At 39.3% G+C, this 22,523-nt stretch overlaps 1 protein-coding gene across 1 annotated transcript in view; it reads right to left on the bottom strand.

Annotated features, from left to right (window-relative positions):
* Positions 1 to 543: 543 nt before the first annotated feature.
* Positions 544 to 22,523, bottom strand: part of SLCO5A1 (solute carrier organic anion transporter family member 5A1) — a 159,199-nt gene continuing 137,219 nt past the window's right edge. The window contains exons 7-10 of the mRNA XM_031013855.3: positions 10,378 to 10,537; positions 7,573 to 7,814; positions 4,811 to 4,875; positions 544 to 1,531 (exon numbers count right to left, since the gene is read on the bottom strand). Coding sequence (XP_030869715.3) covers positions 1,074 to 1,531; positions 4,811 to 4,875; positions 7,573 to 7,814; positions 10,378 to 10,537 — 925 coding nt within the window. The 3' untranslated portion in view covers positions 544 to 1,073. The remainder of the gene's footprint in view (positions 1,532 to 4,810; positions 4,876 to 7,572; positions 7,815 to 10,377; positions 10,538 to 22,523) is intronic.

The following is a 22,523-nucleotide window of genomic DNA, read 5'->3' as shown; positions in this document are numbered from 1 at the left end:
TCTGTATTCTAAGTGATTTTCATATCCCAGGCACAGATTTCCTGATATAAGTATGCATTTTCAGGAGCAACCACAGCAATTTTCTGTCCAGAAAAAAAGAAAACCACACAGATTTGCCAGTGCTTTCAAGATGTAACTAAAATACTCAGGTGGGACTTTTCCCAGGGACTTTGTGGGCCCGTAGAGCTAAAGAAAATTTCTGCAACAATTTTCTTGGATGAGAAAGCCGTCATTTTCTTTCCTTATTATGCATTTCAAATTACAGTTTCTAGCCATATTGTTTAGCACACTAGTTTTAATGCTCCTTACAAAAGAATACTGGAGTTTATATTTAAGCTACCAGATTTATGATTCAGCAGCCTCTTTATCTTAGGATGGGGCAGGCAGACTGAAAGAGAATGTGTCCTGTGACCTGAAGTAGCTGTTCCTTCTATCACACTATGCCTATGGTTCCTCTGAAGCATTTGAAAAATTCTACCTGATTTATAACTGCTATGGCTTAAAATGCTATCAACAGTACTGGATGGAAAGTTCAGCTTCCTCTTTTCAGAAACATATCTGCTTTATTCCGTGAAAGTAAACGTAACATGCTGCACATACATTTTTCCAATCAAATTGCATAGTTGAGACAAATTCATTTGTGCTTTGTAGCAGAACTCACAGTAGGTGTTCATATCTAAAAACTTTGATTTGGAAATGCCAAGTCCTGGGCAAGCTCACCTTTGTTTGGAGTGTTAGTTAATGATATGCACCGCCATTCCCCTTCCCATGATTTTGCTAACCGTGTACCTCAGCCTGTACCGTAGGGGAGCATGAGCTTTGAATTAACACAACGGAAATGGGAACAAATCTAGGTGAACGTCTCCTTCTTGGAGAGAAGCGGGGAAAGGCTCTCAGTCTTGTTGAGGTATCCAGCCCTCAATGAATAGCGGCTGTGTATACTGAGTTTTGTTGGTTTGAGGATTGTGTCTGTAGAGGTTAAAAAAAAGAAAGAAAGAAAAGAAGGCACAGTTGTTTCTCAAGTCGCCATTTTCAATTCAACCAACAAAACTAAATTCTTCCATTTTCAAGCTTCAGGAGGGCGGCTCCAAGGCAGCGGGGCTCTCTTCCAGCCCCGGGTCCGCAGAGGAACTTATTGCTTCTGGGAAGGGCCCCGGGTAGGTCTGTGCTGAGCACTGGATCCCTTTTTGCAGACCAGTCTCTTCGTGGAATTCTCCCTGGGTGCTGAAAGCTGGGCAAGATCTAGTCCGGGCATTGTCGGGGTGTCCCACTCTCTCACTCACGGTGCTCAGGGGGAATTCTCTCCGCCTCCGCCTCTGCAGTCCATCCTCCTTGTATTTTATGGAGTACCAGGCCAGAAAAATAAAAATAAACCCAACGAATTTGAGGCCGGCAGCCAAACCAAAATACACAAAACGAAACGACGTCACATTGTACTCCCAGCAAGAACCCTGCACACCACATTCCTGTTGCCAGAGCATGCAGGTGGTGTCAATGACTGCTCCAAAGTAGATTGGAGTAGGAATGTATGCTAGAGGGGTGGAGAAGAAGAAAATACGAAGACTTAGCACATCTTCCAAGGGAGAACAGATTTGTAAATTAGCAAGGTACTTGTGTGCTCTAAACCAGTTGAGGGGAGGGATTTTCTTGTGTTACCAGATTTTTTTTAAGACGCATCATATTTTATCACAATATATTTATCATAAAAGCATTCACTATATGATAAACACTTAAAGTCGAGTTTGCCACCCAGAATGCGCTGTTGATTTTTAGGATCAAATCAACATGTTGTACCCTTTAAATATATAAAATTTTATTTGTCAAGTATACCTCAATAAAGCTGAAAAAAAGGGGTATTGCTAAAAATACAATTAGAGAATCCTTTTAATCTTAAAAATTGGATTTTGTCATTAAGTATTCAACAGGCTATACTAGAACCCTTTATTACCCACCAAAATTCGATACGCTTAGTTCTTGTGGGTTGGGCTTTAGTCCTTGGCTGCGGGAAGAGTACGAGAAAAGCAGCATCTCCTATGAGTCAGAAACCACATAACATGGCAACTTTGTAAAAGCACTTATAAATCTAAGAAATTATATATATATAAAGGAACTTTATTATGGCATAAATTTCATCTTTGAAGTTTGTGAAACATCTGAGATGAATAGTAGCTTCGTTGTCTGGGCTATGACATAGACATTTCCTTAATCCAATGAGAAAAAAAGTCTACCTAGTACATAGACTCCTGTGTCACATGCTACTCCCTTTACCAAAATGTTCCCCCAACTCATTCACCTTGCAAATATCTATGCCCCCTTTAAATTCCTGACTTACTCAGATGCCATCATATTCTCACTGCATTTTGGATCTACCTCCATTTTATTAACTATCACATAGTATTTTAAATGTTTACAAATTTGTCACTCCATAAACTTCTTCAAGGCAGGGGCCATGCCTTTTATTCTTTGCATCCCAAAGACCTCAATAAAAATTTATGGAAGATAGTAATGGGAGGGAGGAGGGAGGAAGGAATAAAAGAGAGAAAGGAGGATCGGAGCCAGGAAGACAGAAAGGAAGGCAGAGAGGATAGGCAGGCTGATAACCCAGGAAGCTGTGAGTGATACGTTTTAAATAAGTTGTTTTTATTTAAAATAAAGACTATTGGTTTAATTTTAATATTATTAAAGTTTTTAAAACTCTTTTTCTGCTTCAGAATTTGGGGGGAAATGAAAATTGGCTTGTTGGCCCAACTAGACTTTTTCACAATCCATAGAAGCTAAAATAAAGTTGAATTAAATAATAAATGTCTGAAATGTTCTCCCTCCACTTATTCTTGATGCCGTGGCATACATCTGTTGACTAACCTTTACCTCCAAATCATATCAAATGACCCCAACTCCACGGCATCAGAGAGGGGCAAAGCAAAAAGAAGAAATTATCTTTTTCTGGCCAGGCATTGTGGCTCACATCTGTAATCCTAGAACTTTGGGAGGCCAAAGCGGGTGGATCACCTGAGGTCAAGAGCTCAAGACCAGCCTGGCCAACATGGTGAAACCCCATCTCTACTAAAAAAAAAAAAAAAAAATGCAAAAATTAGCCAGGCATGGTGGCAAGTGCCTGTAATCCCACTTACTTGGGAGGCTGAGGCAGGAGAAACACTTGAACCCTAGAGGCAGAGGTTGCAGAGGACTGAGATTGTGCCACTGCCCTCCAGCCTGTGCAACAGAGCAAGACTCTGTCTCCAAAAAAAAAAATACATATATATACACATATATATTTCTTTTCTTATTCAATTACCCCTTTGGTTAACAAATCTCCTTATTTCTAAACGTTATTTCTAAATAATACTGTTTAACTTTTAACAAGATCTATAAGACTGACTTTTTTTTTTTTCCAGACAGAGTTCTGCTCTTGTTGCCCAGGCTGGAGTACAGTGGCTCCATCTTGGCTCACTGCAACCTCCGCCTCCCAGGTTCAAGCAATTCCCCTGCCTTAGCCTCCTGAGTAGTTGGGATTACAGGTAGGCACCACCACACCCAGCTAATTTCTTTGTATTTGTAGTAGAGATAGGGTTTCATCATGTTGGCCAGGCTGGTCTCGAACTCCTGACCTCAGGTAATCCACTCACCTCGGCCTCCCAAAGTGCAGGGATTAAAGCATTAGCCACTGCACCTGGCCTAAGGCAGACTTTTTCACTATATCTAAGTGTGTCAGGATTTCCTTTAAACAGCATGTTTTTTAAAAAATGATAGCCTCAGAGTCTTATTAGTACTGAAAAAAACAAGCCACTCATTAAATGGAACTAGAAGCATTTTCCTCCTGGGGCTTATTGAAAATGCTCATTCTTGGACTGGGCCATCAACCACAACATATGACAAATGGAGAATGCCAGGGGATTAATGCTTCAGGGGGTCAGAAGATGCCCTTTTTAAACATTACCTCTTCAAAACTGAAATAAGAAATTTGAATCAAAAAACAATTTTTTTGTCTTGTAGACAATGACACTGATTACTGAGGAGAAAATAACAGCTGAAGGAAATGACAGACTGCCACTTAAGAAAAAGACATTATAAAAGGAAAAATAAGCTTGATGACAAAGACGTCAATTTAAAATACATTGAAACTGATCAAAGGAATGTTGTATGTTACATGCTTATTTCCCATTGTCTCAAGAACTCACAGAGGGATGTGGTGTTTGTAAAAATAAGACGTATGTTCCACCTGTACAAATGTACTCTGTGGTTTATCACATGGACACAGCACTACTGAGCTTCTCTTGTTGATAAGTAAATACTTACAAGGCAGTCCCTATATGTCACTTTGGAGACCTTTCTTTTCCTTTTTAAAGTTTTTTCTTTTTCTCAGAAAACTTGATAGGTATACTCTTTGTTTAGTCCAATAAAATTGCTGTAAAGAAGTGAGGCATTGAAAACTTCACAAATAAAGACCAATTTCTACTGCTTTCATAGTAAAAAGGCATAAAGGGGTCAAAATGCTAGGATTACAAATTCTTCACAAATTGCTTGATTTCCTATTTCTTACTGTGCAAAACTCTGGGGAATTTTGTCCAAGTTTATGTTCATAATGAAAAAGAAACTAACCTAACGTTGGTTTTGTTTTGTTTCATCAAACAACAGAACCTGTCAGCTTCTAGTTCAAATCAGAAAACAAGGAAGTTGTACCCTCACCACTAGCCTGTAAAATCTTACTCATGGTAATAAATGACATGACTTGCCATTTTTTAAAGGACAGTGAAAATTTGCCATCTGCAAAGAGGAACTAAGAGGTACACTTGGAAATTCAGACACGTACCAAGTGTTCGCAACAAAACAAACTGCATTCCCAGCGCAAAAGGTCTCTCCTCATCTTCTACAGACCTACAGTGAAGGGAAAGAAGGAAATGTATTTTAAATAGTAGCCCCAAGAAAATGAATGTCAAATCAAGTCGGCTTTGTGCAGAGCCAGGGACTAAAGATGCCATGCCAAAATATTTAATTCACTATTATTTACTAACAATAGCCACACAAGATTGCTGGTGGCTAAATCCCTGAATAAAGGTTTTCCCAATGTAGACATCAAAGAAACTCTGACTATATCTAATTGTTTCTACATAAATACTGGTAGAGGGTTAAAGGCTTTTGGCTGAGGAAGCTGAAATGCCTCTAACTGAGCTTCCAAAATCAGATCCATTTCCTTTAATTATAGAATTTCGTCTTAAATACTGCATGGTTTTTTTGTTTTTGTTTTTGTTTTTTTGCCTGTGTGCCTGCATCTTCCAGAGTGGTAGATGCATACATTGAAAATTACTCCAATAATTCTTCCAAAACAGGAAGAAAGAAGAGTAAAGAATAAAAGTATATTCAAAAAATGTATAGGAAACAAGTCAAAGATCAGAGGAAGCATAAGCCCTCCAACCACATCTTTTTTTCTTTTTTAAAAACTTATACTCCAAGTTATTCCCATGTGACAAGAAGATTGGAGTCTACTGGTTTTGTAATTAGCAAAGATTAAAGGGCTCCTTTTCTGAAATTTTAGGTTAGAAGCCAACTGGCGATTTGCCATTTATGAACACCAAAAGAAAAAGTAGCCTATGGGTTATTTAACATCTCTTGAGGAATTAAAGTGCAAAGAATAAGATTATTTGAGTAAATTTATGAATGATTCATGTCTTTTTAATGCTGCAGTGCCTTAACCTCTCCATCGCACACCCATGAGAGTATGGTATATAATGGGAACTTTCCCAAGACCAGTGCCCTTGTCACCTTTTCCCCAATTTCTTTATTTCTCATAGCAATTTGCAAAGTGCTGCACACAGGTTGTTATTCCATAAATATCTGCTGCTGGAAGAACTGAGTAAACAAACCAGTGGGCCTTTCATGCGCTACTGTCTGGCTGTCAAGGAACCGCTTTGCTGGGAAATGCCTGATTCAGCACTAAGTGGGAAGGAAGCCAGAATACGTCTGGTGCAGCCAACTGCCCTTGCTAAGCAATGACATCTCAGCAGGTGCTTCCTGCAAGGTGCCCAGCATTGTGGCATCTGAGGAGCCTGGAGGAACAGTAAGAACTGACTTCCTTTCTTCATTCCTTCCCTGCACTGCACCCCCTAATCCCCCCTAATCCCCTTCCCTGCACTGCACCCCCTAATCTGGGCAGAAGCTGCCCAGACCCGTGGGTGAGCTCTTCTGGCTTCACCACGCTGCCCAGTTCCTTTGTCCACTGCAGTCCTTACTGTAAATATCAACACACCGATGTGAATGTATCAGTGTGGCAGGCCTCCATAACAACTGTTTCAGTACAGACTGAGTGTTTAAGTTAAATATTAAAAGCCAGTGCCGTTATACAAATGCTGGAATGTAACAAAAGTCCACCAAGAATTTTGCCTAAGTCTTTCCTGGGCCTTAAAGCACGACAAAATAATGAACAAATTCTTAACAGGATCCATTTAGGATTAAACAAGTTTTATTGGGGGTCTGAAAAAACTCCCTAGGCCTCCATAAACAGGTTTATTGGGGGTCTGAAGGAACTCCCCAAACCTCCGTGATTTAGCAGGAGACAAGATAAGGGTAATCACCCCAGCAGCTGGACCCATTTAGATTAGGTAAACTTACTGAGGCTCCAGAAGAAAGTCTTCAAGATTCAGACCTTAGTTATAAATTAAAAGAAATTAATCACTTATGTCTTTAGATGAATGCACACTTCAACGTAGACAGATAGCCTAGAATGTATATAAGCTCTAAGAAACCTTGTAATTTTGAGTTGGTCTGGTGTTTATTTCCAGGCCTTCTCCCTGTAACTGGTTACAGAAATAAAAACCCTCTTCCTCCCCTGTTCATCTGTATCTCATTATTGCAGTGCAAAAAATAGCAGCCCGACCCTCATTTTGGTCCAGGAACACCAGTGCCAACATTTTTAACAGGACAAAAGTAGCTTCCATGTCCTCTTATAAACAAAAAATTCAAACAAGATATGGCAAAGAAAGCACAGCCTGAAAAACTGAAAAAAAAAAAAGAGAGAGAAATCACATTCCCCAATATGCCCTTTTCTTGACTCAACTCCGAAATTTTATATGATAGTAAAATTAATGAACTCAGTATTTCAAATTGCAGGCCCAGCATAAATCACCACTGATCCTGAAGGTAGTAACTATCTATAAGGTTGAAGATAATAGCCTTTGCTGTATGCACGATTTAGCAACTTTCTCAAATTACTTCCTGCCCTCCTCTGGGGTCCAGCTTCTCATAGCTGACAGAGTGATGACTTTCAACTCCTGAAGTTGAACCTCGTAGGGCAGAGACTTCAGGAATCAAAAACATCAAAAGACGTTTCATTATACAGTAAGAATATAACCCAACTGAATAAAGAACTTTCCAAAGTATGAAATGTTACAACCTTCCTTTCCCTTCCCAACAGGGAAAAATTCCTCCTAAGTTCACCAGGCAAATATCTGAGTGCCCTCCTGCACATGCTAATTTTGCTTTGCTCTCTGATTTACCACATAAGCCCCTTGTCCTGGATTATGTGCTCCGGAAATTGTAAGTACAGAACCCACCCAAGAAGTTGAATGGTGTTCTCACCTGAGTGTTACTATGATAGCTGATGGTTGGGCACATGCTGTGATGAAGGTGACTATGAAAAGAAAAACTAAGAATGGGATAAGAGTATTGCAGGTCCGTTTACATTTCCCAGACACAGCATAGCCGTTCTCATTGAGATAAGTCTTGACAATAACCACACGGAGCTGACTTCGCTGTCCCACAGTGGGTGGAGTGATCACTTGGCGACTTTGGACACAGGTGCATTCTGTATAATTCCGTATCTAAGTGAGCAAAATAAAGGTGAGTTGTGTGCCCCTCAAAAGCTAACTGTGACATAAGAATATTAAGATAAAGTTAAGTAAAAGTACTCTAAAATAGCTCGAATATTTTTTCAAACACAAAATATTTCATTGAAAGTACCTTCCTCATTGGTAACAGTAAGGATCTCAAGTGTGTGTCTAACAGAATCAAAGTCTGCTGGTCAAAATTGCTTAACCCTAAACTTTTCTAAGAAGCTTTCAACATTCAATACCATTCACATTCCGCAGGCTCATTTTTGTCATCATTATATTCTGCCTCCATTGCTGTTAACTCTTGGGCTCTCCAATTAGAGAAGCCCCTCAAAAAACAGATCCAAACCTTATTTTTCTTTGTGCTCACAGAGCACCTAGCACAACTCTGGGCACACAGTGGGCCCTAAAGTAAACATCTATTACATGCAGAGAATTTATAGTGCAATCGTGATGACTTTAGCGCCAATAATAGTGAACATCTCATTGGTGTTCCGTTTTCTTTTCTTTTTCAACTTTTATTTTAGATGCAGGGAGTACATGTGCAGGTTTGTTACACGGGTCTATTGTGTGATGCTGAGGTTTGGTGTACAGATGATCCCATCACCCAAATCGTGAGCATAGTTCCCAACAGGTAGTTTTTCACACCTCCCTCCCCATCTCCACCCTCTAGTAGTCTCCAGTGTCTATTGTTTCCATTTTTGTGTCCATGAGTACCCAATGTTTAGCTCCCACTTATAAGTGAGAACATGCGGTATTTGGTTTTCTATTCCTGCATTAATTCGCTTAGGATAATGGCCTCCAGCTGCATCCATGTTGCTGCCAAGGTCATGATTTTATTCTTTTTTATGGCTGTGTAGTACTCCATGGTGTATATTATCACATTTTCTTTATGGAATTCATCACTGATGAGCACCTAGCTTGATTCCATGTCTTTACTATTGTGAACAGTGCTGCGATGAACATACAAGTGCATGTGTCTTTCTGGTAGAACAATTTGTTTTCTTTTGGATACATACACAGGAATGAGATTGCTGGGTTGAGTGGTCATTTTAAGTTCTTTGAGAAATCTCCAAACTGCTTTCCACGGTGTCTAAGTTAATATACATTCTGGTGCTTCCATTTTTAAACATCTTTGAAGTCCCTTTAGTTAGCTGGTGCCCTACACCCTATAGAAGAGCAACCAGCTCCATGGATGTAACTTGGCTACTACAGCCCCCACCCAGTACTGCTCCTGGACTGTGACAGAGTCAGACTAAATGGACATCAGCTGGCCTTCATTGCAACCTTTGAATACTTGAAGCAGTCATAAGAAAAAGTATGAAGATGGGGCACTGTTTGGCTGTCATGCTCAAAAGACTGCTGGCATATTTTAAAGGATGAACACTCACTCTCAAGAAAGGACTTCGCCACCAAGAGAACAGATCTCACCCTTTCAACATGGCGACACAGTGGAGTTCACCAATTATATAATGGGGAACAAACAACAGGAATTCTCAATTTATCATTGCAGTTTAAAACTCAGACATCAAAAACAATATCCCCAAAACATTCAGTGGATGGTATAATCCCTTATCACCTGCACAGAACAAGCACATGCATTTTAACCTTTTAGTGAAAGCAACTTCGTACAATCTGTTCTTCACAAAGAATCAAACTGGGCTCAATAAGTAACTGTGTAGAGGCCGGGCACAGTGGCTCACACCTGTAATCCCAGCACTCTGGGAGGCCAAGGCAGGCAGATCACCTGAGGTCGGGAGTTTGAAACCAGCCTGACCAACATGGAGAAATTCTGTCTCTACTAAAAATACAAAATTAGCCAGGCATGGTGGCACATGCCTATAATCCCAACTACCAGGGAGGCTTAGGCAGGAGAATCACTTCAACCTGGGAGGCGGAGGTTGAGGTGAGCCGAGATCATGCCATTGCACTCCAGCCTGGGCAACAAGAGCGAAACTCCATCTCAAAAAAAAAGAAACAGTAGAATATGAAAACCTTCTCCCACAGTATTACAGCCCATTTATAATTTACAGGAAAGGGAATTCTCAAAATAGCCTATTCTTGAACTGTCAGAAATATCTTTACTTTGAAAGTTTTTTTTTAAGCCTGAACTGAACTGATAGTCTATGAAAAATGGCCATCACCCATCTTCACAGACTCCAGTCAGGGGAGGTGCTTTCCTATACTCTTTTATCAGCACCAAATGTGGTCATCTTGACCTTCAAATCCATCACAAGGGCCCTGTCAGAGAAACAAATGGCAGGCCTAGAGCTCAACCTTATCAAGTTTCACTGAGTTGGCGCAGAATATAAAGTAGGAGAAGGCTGATATGGAACCAAATCCCTGCGTCCAAATGTTCCAGTCATCCCTGGGAAAAAAAATAATAGCAATGCATAATTTTCTTTCCTCTAGGTTTTCATCAGAGGTATTTTGTAGGTTACTTGGAGCCTCTTGAAAAGAAAGACTGAAGTCATTGTAGCTGCATATGAATTTCATCACATCCTTGTCACAGGATGTTGGACTAACAGAAGAGGAACTTGTGAAATATACTCACCCCAGTGCTAAGATTGCCACTATTAACACAGCCAGCCAGACAAGGGTTAAAGTATGTAATTCCATCTGATCCACAGACTGGCTCATACTCGTGTATTTTACAACCACAATTAACGTTGCAGCTTCCTGTCAGATTCCTATGGGGCATGGTGAGAGAAGGTCTAAGAGAGAAGAGAAGCAGATCATGAGCAACACTTACCAAAATAAAACTCATAGGAAAGGTCTTGAAATTAATAATTTGTCCATTTTACAGAAAATATTCTTCCCATTGAATCAAAGCCATGATACCCGAAGTAGTCATCCTCAACAATTATTTTTGTGACTTTAAAACAAAATGTAAAGAAAAATGTTTCAACCTTCTGGTACTACAGATTCAATGCTTTTTATCAAATTACTGCCCCACATCAATTTCACCCTCCCTCTTGGTGCTATGAACCTGGTCTCAACATCTGGGCTCTGCAATTCCAACCCTAATATAACTACTCACTTACTGTAGGCACCAGGCTCTACATCTTAACAAATCTGTACCTCAATTTCTTTATAAAATGGAGGAAATACTTTTTAGTATTGAATCAATAACATCACTGTGAGCACATGATCACCGTTAAAATCCATCTATCCCAGTTATTAATATACGTTCCTTCGACCAAAAACTTGTATTCTAGAATAAATTATGAAAGAAAGGCATGGGGCTCTAGACAATCAAAATGAAGTATTTTCAAAGATGATTAGGAATCACATTGCTAGTTTGATTTAAACAACCAGAGAACAAAGATTAAGCAGTTCTTCACTCAGGATTGCCCAGGTGTGGATCCACAATCAAATATGGTGGGTTTCTTTTCTTGAGATCATGGTGTCTGATACAAAGAAACGATACCATATGAAAAGCTTGAAGAAAATAAATTCAGGCAACAGATATAGAGGGAAGGAAAGGCAGGTAAGGATATAGGCCTGGGGAGAGGAGTGTAAACAAACAGCGGTGGAAGAGCAGAGGAGCACCTGGGGGATCCACAGGAGAAGGAAAAGGGCTCTGTACTGCTCGTACCCCATGACCGCTTTTGCTTTTGTGACCACCAGTTTTGTGTATCACTGATGAAATGTTGTTCCCAAGACTACATGAGTTAGCAATAGCAGATCCTTCATCCAACCATCCATTTTTCCATTATCTACCCTTTTAACAAACATTTTGGAATGTCTGTTACGTACCAGGTCTTATCTCTTTTAAAATGGATTTAGAGGGGGTAAAAGTACAATTTTGTCATGTGGATATATTGTGTAGTAGTGAAGTTTGGGCTTTTAGTGAACCCATCACCTGACTAATGTACATTGTACTCAATAGGTAATTTCTCGCCCCTCAACTCCCTCCCTCGCCACCAAGACTTATCTTTTTTTTTTTTTTTTTTTTTTTTGAGACGGAGTCTCACTCTGTCGCCCAGGCTGGAGTGCAGTGGCGTGATCTCCACTCACTGCACCCTCCACCTCCCAGGTTCAAGCAATTCGCCTGCCTCAGCCTCCCGAGTAGCTGGGATTACAGGCGCCTGCCACCATGCCTGGCTAATTTTTGTATTTTCAGTAGAAATGGGGTTTCACCATGTTGGCCAGGCTGGTCTCGAACTCCTAACCTCGTGATCCACTCCCCCTTGGCCTCCCAAAGTGCTAGGATCACGAGCGTGAGCAACCATGCCTGGCCAAGACTTATCTTTAATGACTATGCTAGTACCACTTATACAGTAGCATAGCCCATCCCAACCATGCGTGTTAATTGGTGTTTGTTCAAAGGTTTTTCTCCTGTGGCCTCTTTCAAACTTTGATAATGAGTCCTTAAATTGTAATGGGGGAAACAAATTCAAAACAATATTAAAGTCTTATAAAGAAATCCTCCTAACAATGCAAAAGGCAAATAAATTCTGTTTTTCATTCATGTCACTCCATAGAAAAAAAGTATCACAAGACTCTAATAATCATTACATTCACAAACTCCTAGTGTCATATCGTCTTAAAGTTTGTATATACCTAAAAAAAATTATTCTAGACTAGTGGGTCTCCACTGGGTCAATTTTGCCCCCCCCAGGGGACCTTTGGCAACGTCAGGAGACAATTTTGGTTCTCACAACTGAGGGGGTGCTACTGGCATCTAATGGGCCAGTAGTTCCTACTGAGGTAGGAGATCAGCGGGACCTGCTTTCTGAGCCCTGGTCACAACCCTGCTGATCAAAACAGGATGTAGCAAAGAAACTGGCCAAAACCAGAAGAACCAAGATGGCAACCAAAGCGACCTCTAGTTGCTTTGCTAATTATATGCTAATTATAATATATTTGCATAAGACACTCCCACCACCACCATGGCAGTTTATAAATGATGCCATGGCAAATGGCCCAAAAGTTACCTTATATGGTTCCAGGAACTCTCTGCCCCTTTTCCAGAAAGTTTGTGAATAACCTGCCCCTTATTTTGTATATAATTAATAGTGGGTATAAATATAGCCAGCCAGCAATCCACAAGTGCTTCTCTGGGCCACTCCACCTATGCTCTATGAAGGAGCCATTTTGCTGTACACTGCTGATCTAATAAACTTGTTTTCTTTCACTGCCAGCTTGCTCTTGAATTCTTTCCTGTGCAAAGCCAAGAACTCCTCCTAGCTGAGACCCAATTTTGAGGTTTTGCCTGCATCACTACAATGCACAGGAAGGCCCCCACCACCTCCCATAATAAGGAATTATCTGGCCCAAATGTCAATAGTGCTGAGGATGAGACACTCTGTTCTAGACCAACTTTCACACTGTTCAAGGAGGCAAAAATCACAGACCCAGGTCACCCTGGGGTATGTTTGCTTTTCTTATGAGATCATGGTGTCTGATACAAATAAACGCTACGAAATGAAAGGCTCTAAGAAAATCAATACATGCAACAAATATAAATAGCAATGAAAGGAAGTGGGCATTCATGTAAAAGTTATTAGGAGAGAAGGTGATCATGGTACACACACAAAAAGCTGCTGACGTGGTTCATCCTTTACACTGTGCTGAAAATCATTTTTAAGAATAATCATGTCCTGTCTGATTGTCATTCACTCTCCAGAAAACATACTGGATTCTAATAATAGAACAAATGTTTAAACCTGAGTAACACTAAGCAATCTCTCATTAGCCTGAAGTGAACCCATCATGAGAGCACAAAATGCATAAGGACTACTTACTGAAGGCTGCCCTCATCCTTGTGCAAAAGGACTGTGCAGCACCTTCCCAACAAACAAAAAGCATTTCTGGCAAGATATAAAATGCACAAGGGCTTCTTACTGAAGGTAGTCCTCCAGATAAGAGGATCGTGTTAACTCAAGAATCAATGTAAGTGTTAATTTTGAGTGAGGCACGGGGCCTCGATAGCAATACCTTATAACTGGGTGGTCCACAATGTAAGCCTGAGAGTCACACGTTTCATCTTACTATAAAAATGATGGAATTACAGAGCTAGAGAGACGGAGGGATCTCTGAGATTATCTGGCAAATTTGCTAACTTTAAAGAATGGGAAACTATAAGAGGTATCATGGCAAGCCCCACAATCATTGAGGCCTCAAAAAAACCAGCCCTGGGGAGACAGCAAAAGAGAAAACAAGTAAAAACAACAACCTTGTTATCCAATCTTTGTTAAATCAATCACTCAGGGATCGATGCTTATGTAAAGTAATATATAACAGCAAGACAGATGATTGTTAAACATAATTCAAACACTTTCTGCTATAGGGTCATTACAGCTAAGTATGTAAGAACACAGTGGCCCTCAAAAATCACATTCACACCACAGCAATTGTGTCCCATCACCCTACCCCAAGACCTAAAGAACACTTGAACTTCCCCATCTAAGCATACTTCTACTACATACTTCTACTGGTCTCTATAAATCAAAGAGAAGTCCCCTAACTTTTTTAAGGGACTTCTGCCTCCTTTTGAGTTCCTCTTTATTAAAAGATGTGACAAGTAGAAATCCATACATACTATGCTCATGCCACGTGGACTAAAAGAACATGCTTCACACAGCAAAAAAAAAAAAAAAAAAAAAAGAGAGAGAAAACCTCTTCAGCAAAATATACTAATAAACTAGAACAATATCTTTCTCATAATTTCTTAATCTTCATCAATTTATCTCAGTCTTCAAGAAGACTTCAATGAGAATGTTTCTTTTCAATGCCACTTAAATTTTTGGCTTCATATGAGAACACTTCTTTGGCTATACAGAGCTATGCAACTTCAGGTTTATAAATATTATTATCATCATCATAATCATCATTATCATTAAAAACTAACATCAGCAGAACCCTATTTTTGTTCCATGTATTGCACCTGAGATCTCAACATAAGTTGTCTCATTCATTCCCCATGAGAATTGTCATTATTATTGCCACGCTTCCATCTTTCAGACGAAGAAATTGAAGATTTGAGAGGATTGGCACTGCCAAAGTCACACAGCTAGTAAGGGTCAGAAATGGATTTAAACCCAATTTTATCTTTCACCACAGTGTGCATCTGTAAGCCCCAACACTGGCAGGGAAGCTTTGTGTAACGTCCCTAGTTTTACTCCTCTAGCACAGGTCTTCTGGGTGGCTTATTTCGCTTTCTTCTTCCTGGAGAAAGCTCTAATGCAGTTTCTCTTGCACTCTGCTTTCAGTGTTCCTGAGTGTGAGTCGGAAAGAGCTGGGTTCAATTTCATATCCACAATTCACAAGTGCTGTGAATTTCAGATTTTATATTTGTAAACAGATATCAAAATGTCAGTATCACACAGTTGTTGTGGGGGATTAGGCAGGTGAATGTATGGCCAGTGTCCAGCATTGTGCCTGGAACATAACATGCGCTAAGATATTGGTGTGCTATCTTTCCGCACTTAACAGAAGCATGAATGAATAGCAGTAACACAATCACAAACGTGAGGAGTGCAAAAGGCTACCATGACATTTTTCCTTTCAAAAAGGATAAAATAGTTTTTAAATTTACTCCTACAGAGAATGGTGGGAAAAGAACTAGATGGAGATCTAGTTTCAGGCCTGCCATTTAGTAGCTATGTGACCTTGGGCCAATAGTCTATGGCTATTAAATACCCCTCCTGACTACACGAAGGAGAGTAAGACTAATCAACAAAGCGCAGTATGTCATAGCATATGTGCTAGCATAGGTTTAGAAGAGGACTATATTCAAGGAAATTGTGATTACTGCGTCTAATTGTTATTTTTATCATTAAAGCTCCCTTCAGCTTTGTAGACAACAAATTTAAATCAGGTATAACTTGAAACTTACATGTAATAACCCACAATGTGTACAAACTATCTCTTTAAGTCCAAAATCATTTCAAATAAAATAATGTGTCACTTATATGGCTTTTCAAAATATCTTTATTTATTATTAAAGTAATACATACTCATTGTAGAAATTTTTTAAAATACACAAAGACAAAAAAATTAAACTCAAGCATAGTGCTAACACCCAGAGATATCCACTTTTAATGCTTTTAGTATATTTTGTTCTGGTCTTTTCTCAATGTACGTATAGATTAACATTAATAACATATTGCTACCAAGATTGTATGTAAAATTTTAAATTCTATTTTGTCTCCTCCTAACATTACATTATATTGTTATATTAATATGTTAATACAACATATTTTAACATATATATAATTTTAACATATATATAATCATAATATAACGTATGTTAATATAAGGGTATAGAAAGGTAAACTTGGTCCTAAGTTTAATGATACTCACAGGCATTTTTGAAATAAAAACTTATCATGTTTTAAGGGTGTATATCTTAAAACATGATACCTTACAGACTTCATGTTGATTTGTTTAGATCTTGGTTACAAAATTTCAAACTTGGCAGAAAGAAAATTTGCTTATACTTTTTATCCTCCTGATACTCCTAAAACGAAGTAAAACAAATGTTGTTTGTGTCTCCAAACAGAGCCAAAAAAAAAGATGAACTTATATATTTACATCTAGAAATGAACTCTAAGACTATAAATAAAAGGAGCTAGGATAATCCCAAAACATGTATATCTATGATCTTTTCAGCAAACTTTTCTTCCCTCTAATTCTCAGAAACTTCCGTTAAAATTGGTAATATCTACAATAAATGATTTTGAATGGTGCTAAAATATTTAAACAATGGAGAAAAAGCTCTTAAGTAGATTAAGCTACCCATGAGACACAGGCAAGGAGATGAATGGTTTGAATGATATAATTGGAGGATTTAGGAATGACATGGCCAGAAATGCCAGTCAACTGGGAGGGCTGGTCAACTATCTAAAGACATCATATTGTCCTATGGTAAAATCAAGTGTGGTGAAGAGGAAGCTGAGGTGTGCATGTGGCAAAGGTCTGAATTAACAGACTGTATTTATTTAATTTCTATAGTCTGAATACGATGGGGCAATAAAGCTATATTCAGAGAAGATACCTTAGGGAAATATTTCGGGGCTGGGTGGGACTGAGTGAATCATCCTGTCCAACAGTCTCGGCCAAGAGCAGAAAACTGAGAAAACTCTTCCTGGTCATTTGGTAGCTCAAGAATCACCCCTGGAAAAGTTTCAGCTCAGTAGCTCAAGTTACAAACCCAGATAATATAATAGATTTTGCTTTAAGTTCAAAAAGATGGTAATTGATAAATGAAAGATAGTCGTAGACAGTAAGTACTAAGTGATTTATCAGCACATAGCACTGGTTAAAAAGTGTTTACACAGACATCAGACTTAACCCCATTTAAAAAAATTATTTGAAGAAAAGGCAGAGTGAGGGACAATAACTCACATTACACAATGGATTTATGTAAAGCATCACTTAACCAAAGTTTTCATGGTCAATGCCAGCTCTTTCGGGCCCAAGGTGATTAGGACACACCTGTATGAAGTACAGTCTGGCAGCCGCAGAGAGGAAGCAAAACACATTTCTTAATTAAAACTGGAGGAAAATTGTGGGTGCTGGGAATGTAATTATGTGAGTTGGAAATGGGCCAGGATTTTGCTAGAGCTCTCATGATCTTTCAAAAGGAAAACTCATCAGATTTTTAAGTCTGAAGTTTCTATTTGATTTTATGGTGGTTAGAATACCTAACATGAAATCTACCTTCTTAACAAAGTTTTAAGTGTACAATACAGTATTGTTGACTCTAGACTTGATGTTGAACACCAGATCCCTAGAGCTTATTCATCTTGCTTGATTAAAACTATATGGCTCCTGATTAGTAACAACCCATTTCCCAATCCCCCCCAGCCTTGATGACCACCATTCTAATTATTTGAGTCTATGAATTTGACTCTTTTAGATACCTCATGTAAGTGAAATCTGTGACCAGCTTTTTTCACTCAGCATAATGTCCTCAAGGTTCATCTATGTTGTTGCATATTGCAGAATTTCCTTCTTTTTTAAGGCTGAATAGTGTTCCATTGTATGTATATAGTCATGTGTCACTTAATGACAGGGACACATTCTGAGAAATGCATCATCAGGTGATTTCATCGCTGTACCAATGTCATAGAATGCACTTACACAAACCTAAGTGGTCTAGCCTACTACACTCCTAGGCTATACAGTATAGACTATTGCTCCTGGGCTACAAACCTGTACAGCATGTTTGTGTACTGAATACCATAGGCAATTACAACACAATGGCAAGGAGTTGTGTGTCTAAACATAGGAAAAGTACAATAAATATAAAGTATAAGCCTGGGCGCGGTGGCTCACGCCTGTAATCCCAGCACTTTGGGAGGCCGAGGCGGGCAGATCACAAGGTCAGGAGATCAAGACCATCTTGGCTAACACGGTGAAACCCCATCTCTGCTAAAAATACAAAAAAAATTAGCTGGGCGTGGTGGTGGGTGCCTGTAATCTCAGCTATTTGGGAGGCTGAGGCAGGAGAATGGCATGAACCCGGGAGGCGGAGCTTGCAGTGAGCCGAGATCATGCCACTGCACTCCAGCGTGGGCAACAGAGTGAGACTCCGTCTCAAAAAATAAAAAAGTATAAAAAATAAAAAATGATACACCTGTATAGGGCATTTATCATGAATGGAGCTTGCAGGACTGGAAGTTGCTCTGGGTGAGTGAATGAGTGAGTGAGTGGTGAGTGAATGTGAAGGCCTAGGACATGACTGTGCACTGCTGTAGTCTTCATAAGCACTGTACACTTAGGCTACACTAAATCCATTAAAAACCACTGTTCTTTCTTCAATAAATTAACCTTAGCTTACTATAATTTTTTTACTTTATACACTTTGTAATTATTTTTTAGCTTTTTGACTCTTTTGTAATAGCACTTAGCTTAAAGCACACATTGAACTGTGGTGCAAAAGTATTTTTTCTTCATATCCTTATTCTATAAACTGTTTTCTTTTTTTGCCATTTTAAACTTTTTCTTAAAAACTATGACACAAACACACACATTAGCCTACGCCTACACAGGGTCAGGATCATCTGTGTCACTGTCTCCCACCCCCACATCTTGTCTCAAGATCTTCACGGACCATAACATGCATGGAGCTGTCATCTCCTAAGATAACAATGCTGTCTTTCGGAATACCTCCTGAAGGACCTGCCAGAGGCTGTTTCCCAGTTGACTTTTTTAATATGTAGAAAGAGTATGCATTAAAATAATGATTAAAAGTATAGTATAGTAAATGCATAAACCAATAACACAGTTGCTTATTATCAAGTTCTATGTACTCTACACAACTAGATGTGCTGTACTATTGCAGGACTGCCAGCACAGTAGGTTTCTTTACACCAGCATCACTCCAAACTCATGACCAACGCATTGCACTTCGACCTTATGACTACAATATCATTAGGCAATAGGAATTTTTCAGCTCCATTACAATCTTACAAGATGACCGTTGTATATGTCCATCATTGACTGAAACATTGTTATGTGATGCATGAACATACCACATTTTCTTTGTCCATTCACCTGTCTATGGACATTTAAGTTGCTTCCATATCTTGGCTATCAAATGTGAATTTTCTAAGAAAACCACTAATAACACATCAGGTTCATTCTACAAAAAGACTGTGATTCCATTTTGGCTTCACAAGAAAAGCTCATTCTCCTAAAACATCCCAACCCCATCTCAGGCACTTAGGTGACTCATGAGTACTTGATACTAATCAAAGATGGGTCAGTCATTAAGTCTTTTAATGTTAGAAAATTCACCATGCCTGTAAACCTGAAGCCCTTCACATAAACTTTAATGAATGGAACTGGCTTATACAGCATGCTTTCTTCTTTGTATTTTTTTCTTCTGTCAAAATAGTGTAATAATCAAAAGTATTGCAGCATTGCATCCAGAATCAAAGAAACCTAATTTCAAACCCTAGCTCAGCCATTTTCTAGCTGTGTGACTTCAAGCAAGTTATTTAACCTCTCTGAGACTTTATCCTCACTAATAAGGAGAAAAATGTCATTAAATAGTTATTTATCAATTGCTTACAATTTATGCATTTTATCCCATTTTATCCTCCCTATAATCCTAAGAGATGAGTACTATAATTGATCACATCTTAATGTTGAAGAAATTGAGGCACAGAAAGGTTAAAGAATTGGCCAAGTATCTTACTCAATCCTCACATCAATCCAACTAGATAGATATTATCTGTAGTCTCACCTTAAAGATGTAGAAACCAAGCCCAGAAAAGTCAAATAATTTGCCCATACCCAGACAGCCAGTATGTGGCAAGGCTCAGGTGAAAATCTAGACTGGCTGATGTGAGAGCCACAGAGCAAATGCTGTAGGCATGCACAGCATGTAGCACGATGCCTGTAACTCAGCTGCTTTGAAATATCAGAAAACATGCAGTATTGAGAAGTAGATACATCCCCAATAGCTCACTCAGCAAGAAGGTTGTGTGTGCATGCAGGTGCATACGTGCATGAAATACACAATTTAAAACAGCACCTCAGTGAGGTGTTCAGAAAGAATGCAAACTCTGACATAAATCATCTAGATGTGATTCAGCTCCACTCCTTATTAACTGATGAGTTTGGATAAATCACTTAATTTCTAAGCCTCGGGTTCTTTAACTAAAACATAGATAATAATATAAACAGTAGAGGGATGTTGTAAGCATAAGACATGTGTAAGTGCCAATCACACTGAACCAAACATGTACCTTACAAAGACTCCTCTCTTCACTGCCACTCCCTTCATCTTTCTCTTTATTGACTTGAAAGGGAAAAAAAGCCACATGCAAGTCTTAAAATCATGCAGAACAAGAAACAGTTTTTACTAGGCAGGCCAGCCACATACTGTTGAGCAGGTTGTACACTGCACAAGGGCACCCAGCCGAGGGAGCAAAGCTGAAATGTAGCTCACACCCTGCTTGGAGAAAGGATTCCATTTTTGTCCATGCAAAGGTATCTGCTACTCTAAAAGTGGCATGCCTATACAGCTGCACCACCCAGTAGTGTTTTCATTAAGTCATTCTAGACTATATTCCTAGGACTTGGGAAACCAGAAAAATTCTCCATGGAAACTGAGTTATTCTTTTGTTACAATTTATAAACTTCCTTTAAAGTCAGACTGCAAATACTAAAACAATTGGGTCCTTGCAGCAGCTTCCAGCACTCTTAATCAGGTTACTTGTTCTAGATTGAATACAACTAAGTGAGAAAAGGTGTACCGTAATTCACGGATTAGATAATAAAGATGTAAATTTCCGTCGAGTTCATAAGAGTTGCAGCCTCACTATATGAGTAACATCCCTGAGCAGAGATAGGTGCCAGACATTCATTCATCTGTTAAAGAAGAAAATGGAATTGCTCTGCATGATCCAGAAAGGAAGGGAGTAGAGATAAGAAACTAACTTTTTTCAGCATATACAAAGTGCTAGAATCTGTGCTAGGAAATATGAGAACCTTCCCTGTATCATCCTCATTATCAAAATTACAAATGTTTGTTTAAAATATTCACATGATTTAAACTAAAGGTTGCCAGGCGTGGTGGCTCACATCTGTAATCCCAGCACTTTGGGAGGCAGAGGCAGGCGGATCACGTGAGGTCAGGAGTTCAAGACCAGCCTGGCCAACATGGTAAAACCCCATCTCTACTAAAAAATACAAAAATTAGCCGGGCATGTTGGCGGGACCTGTAATCTCAGCTACTCAGGAGGCTGAGGCAGGGAGAATTGCTTGAACCCAGGGTGCGGAGGTTGCAGTGAGCCGAGATTGTGCCACTGCACTTTAGCCTGGATGACAGAGCGAGATTCCGTCTCAAAAATAAAAAATAAAAAAAGAAAGGTTGAGGATGAGAAAAGGAGACATTGACTTCTCTCTTTTTTTTTTAACCCTTCCGCACTATTTTAATGTTTTCAACCAAATGTATAAGTAATTATGCTGGTAACCAGGAGAGATGAACTTTAATTATGCTTGTAACCAGGAGAGATTGACATTATCACCAATTTTATATACGAGAAACCCAAGACTCAACAATGGTATGTAATTTTTTCGCAAGGTCACACAGTTGGGAAATGATGGAGCCAGTACTTGCCTTTGAAAACAATACTGTGTTAGACAAATGAGTTTGAGGGGATGGAAGAAAGAAGTTCAGAAAGTTCATTCTTCATAACTTCACCTGTAACTAATATGGGCTACTAGGTTGTCTGCTAAGAAAAACAAGACCAGGGTATGATAAAGGACTTGAAGAAATGGGTTTAAAAATAAAAACAGAGCCACCATCATGGGCATGAGAAAGAAAGCTGACTGGGATGAAGTAAATGGATTGCTCAGCAAATATGAGGTCCTGCTAAGATTGGAACTCATAAATTTGTAATGGAGCCAATCAGCACATTATATAATTTTTTCCCAGTAGTGCTGGGCAAGCCCAGCAGCAGTTGATTCAGGATGGATGAGGTAGGTGTGGTGTTAAGCAGGGGCTTTAAGAGTCTTGAGGAAACTTGCTGTTTAAAAGCAGGTAAGACATGGACTGCGCTTTCCGTTCCCTTCTGAGAACACACTTGAAATAAAAGCAGAGTAGGGTTAAAAGGAAAGCATGACACCAAACTTCACAAAAATGGCAAGTAGATAGGCATGGGTTTATGTGAAACAGGCAGAGGCCGCCTTGGAGAAAGAGGAGCCAGCCTGCCCGATCGAATCTCCACGGCTTCT

This window comes from Gorilla gorilla, chromosome 7, assembly GCF_029281585.2.
Source record: "Gorilla gorilla gorilla isolate KB3781 chromosome 7, NHGRI_mGorGor1-v2.1_pri, whole genome shotgun sequence".
NCBI classification, from domain to species: domain Eukaryota; kingdom Metazoa; phylum Chordata; class Mammalia; order Primates; family Hominidae; genus Gorilla; species Gorilla gorilla.
Note: the sequence above shows the minus strand (reverse complement) of the source record. Positions and strands in the feature narration are given on the sequence as shown.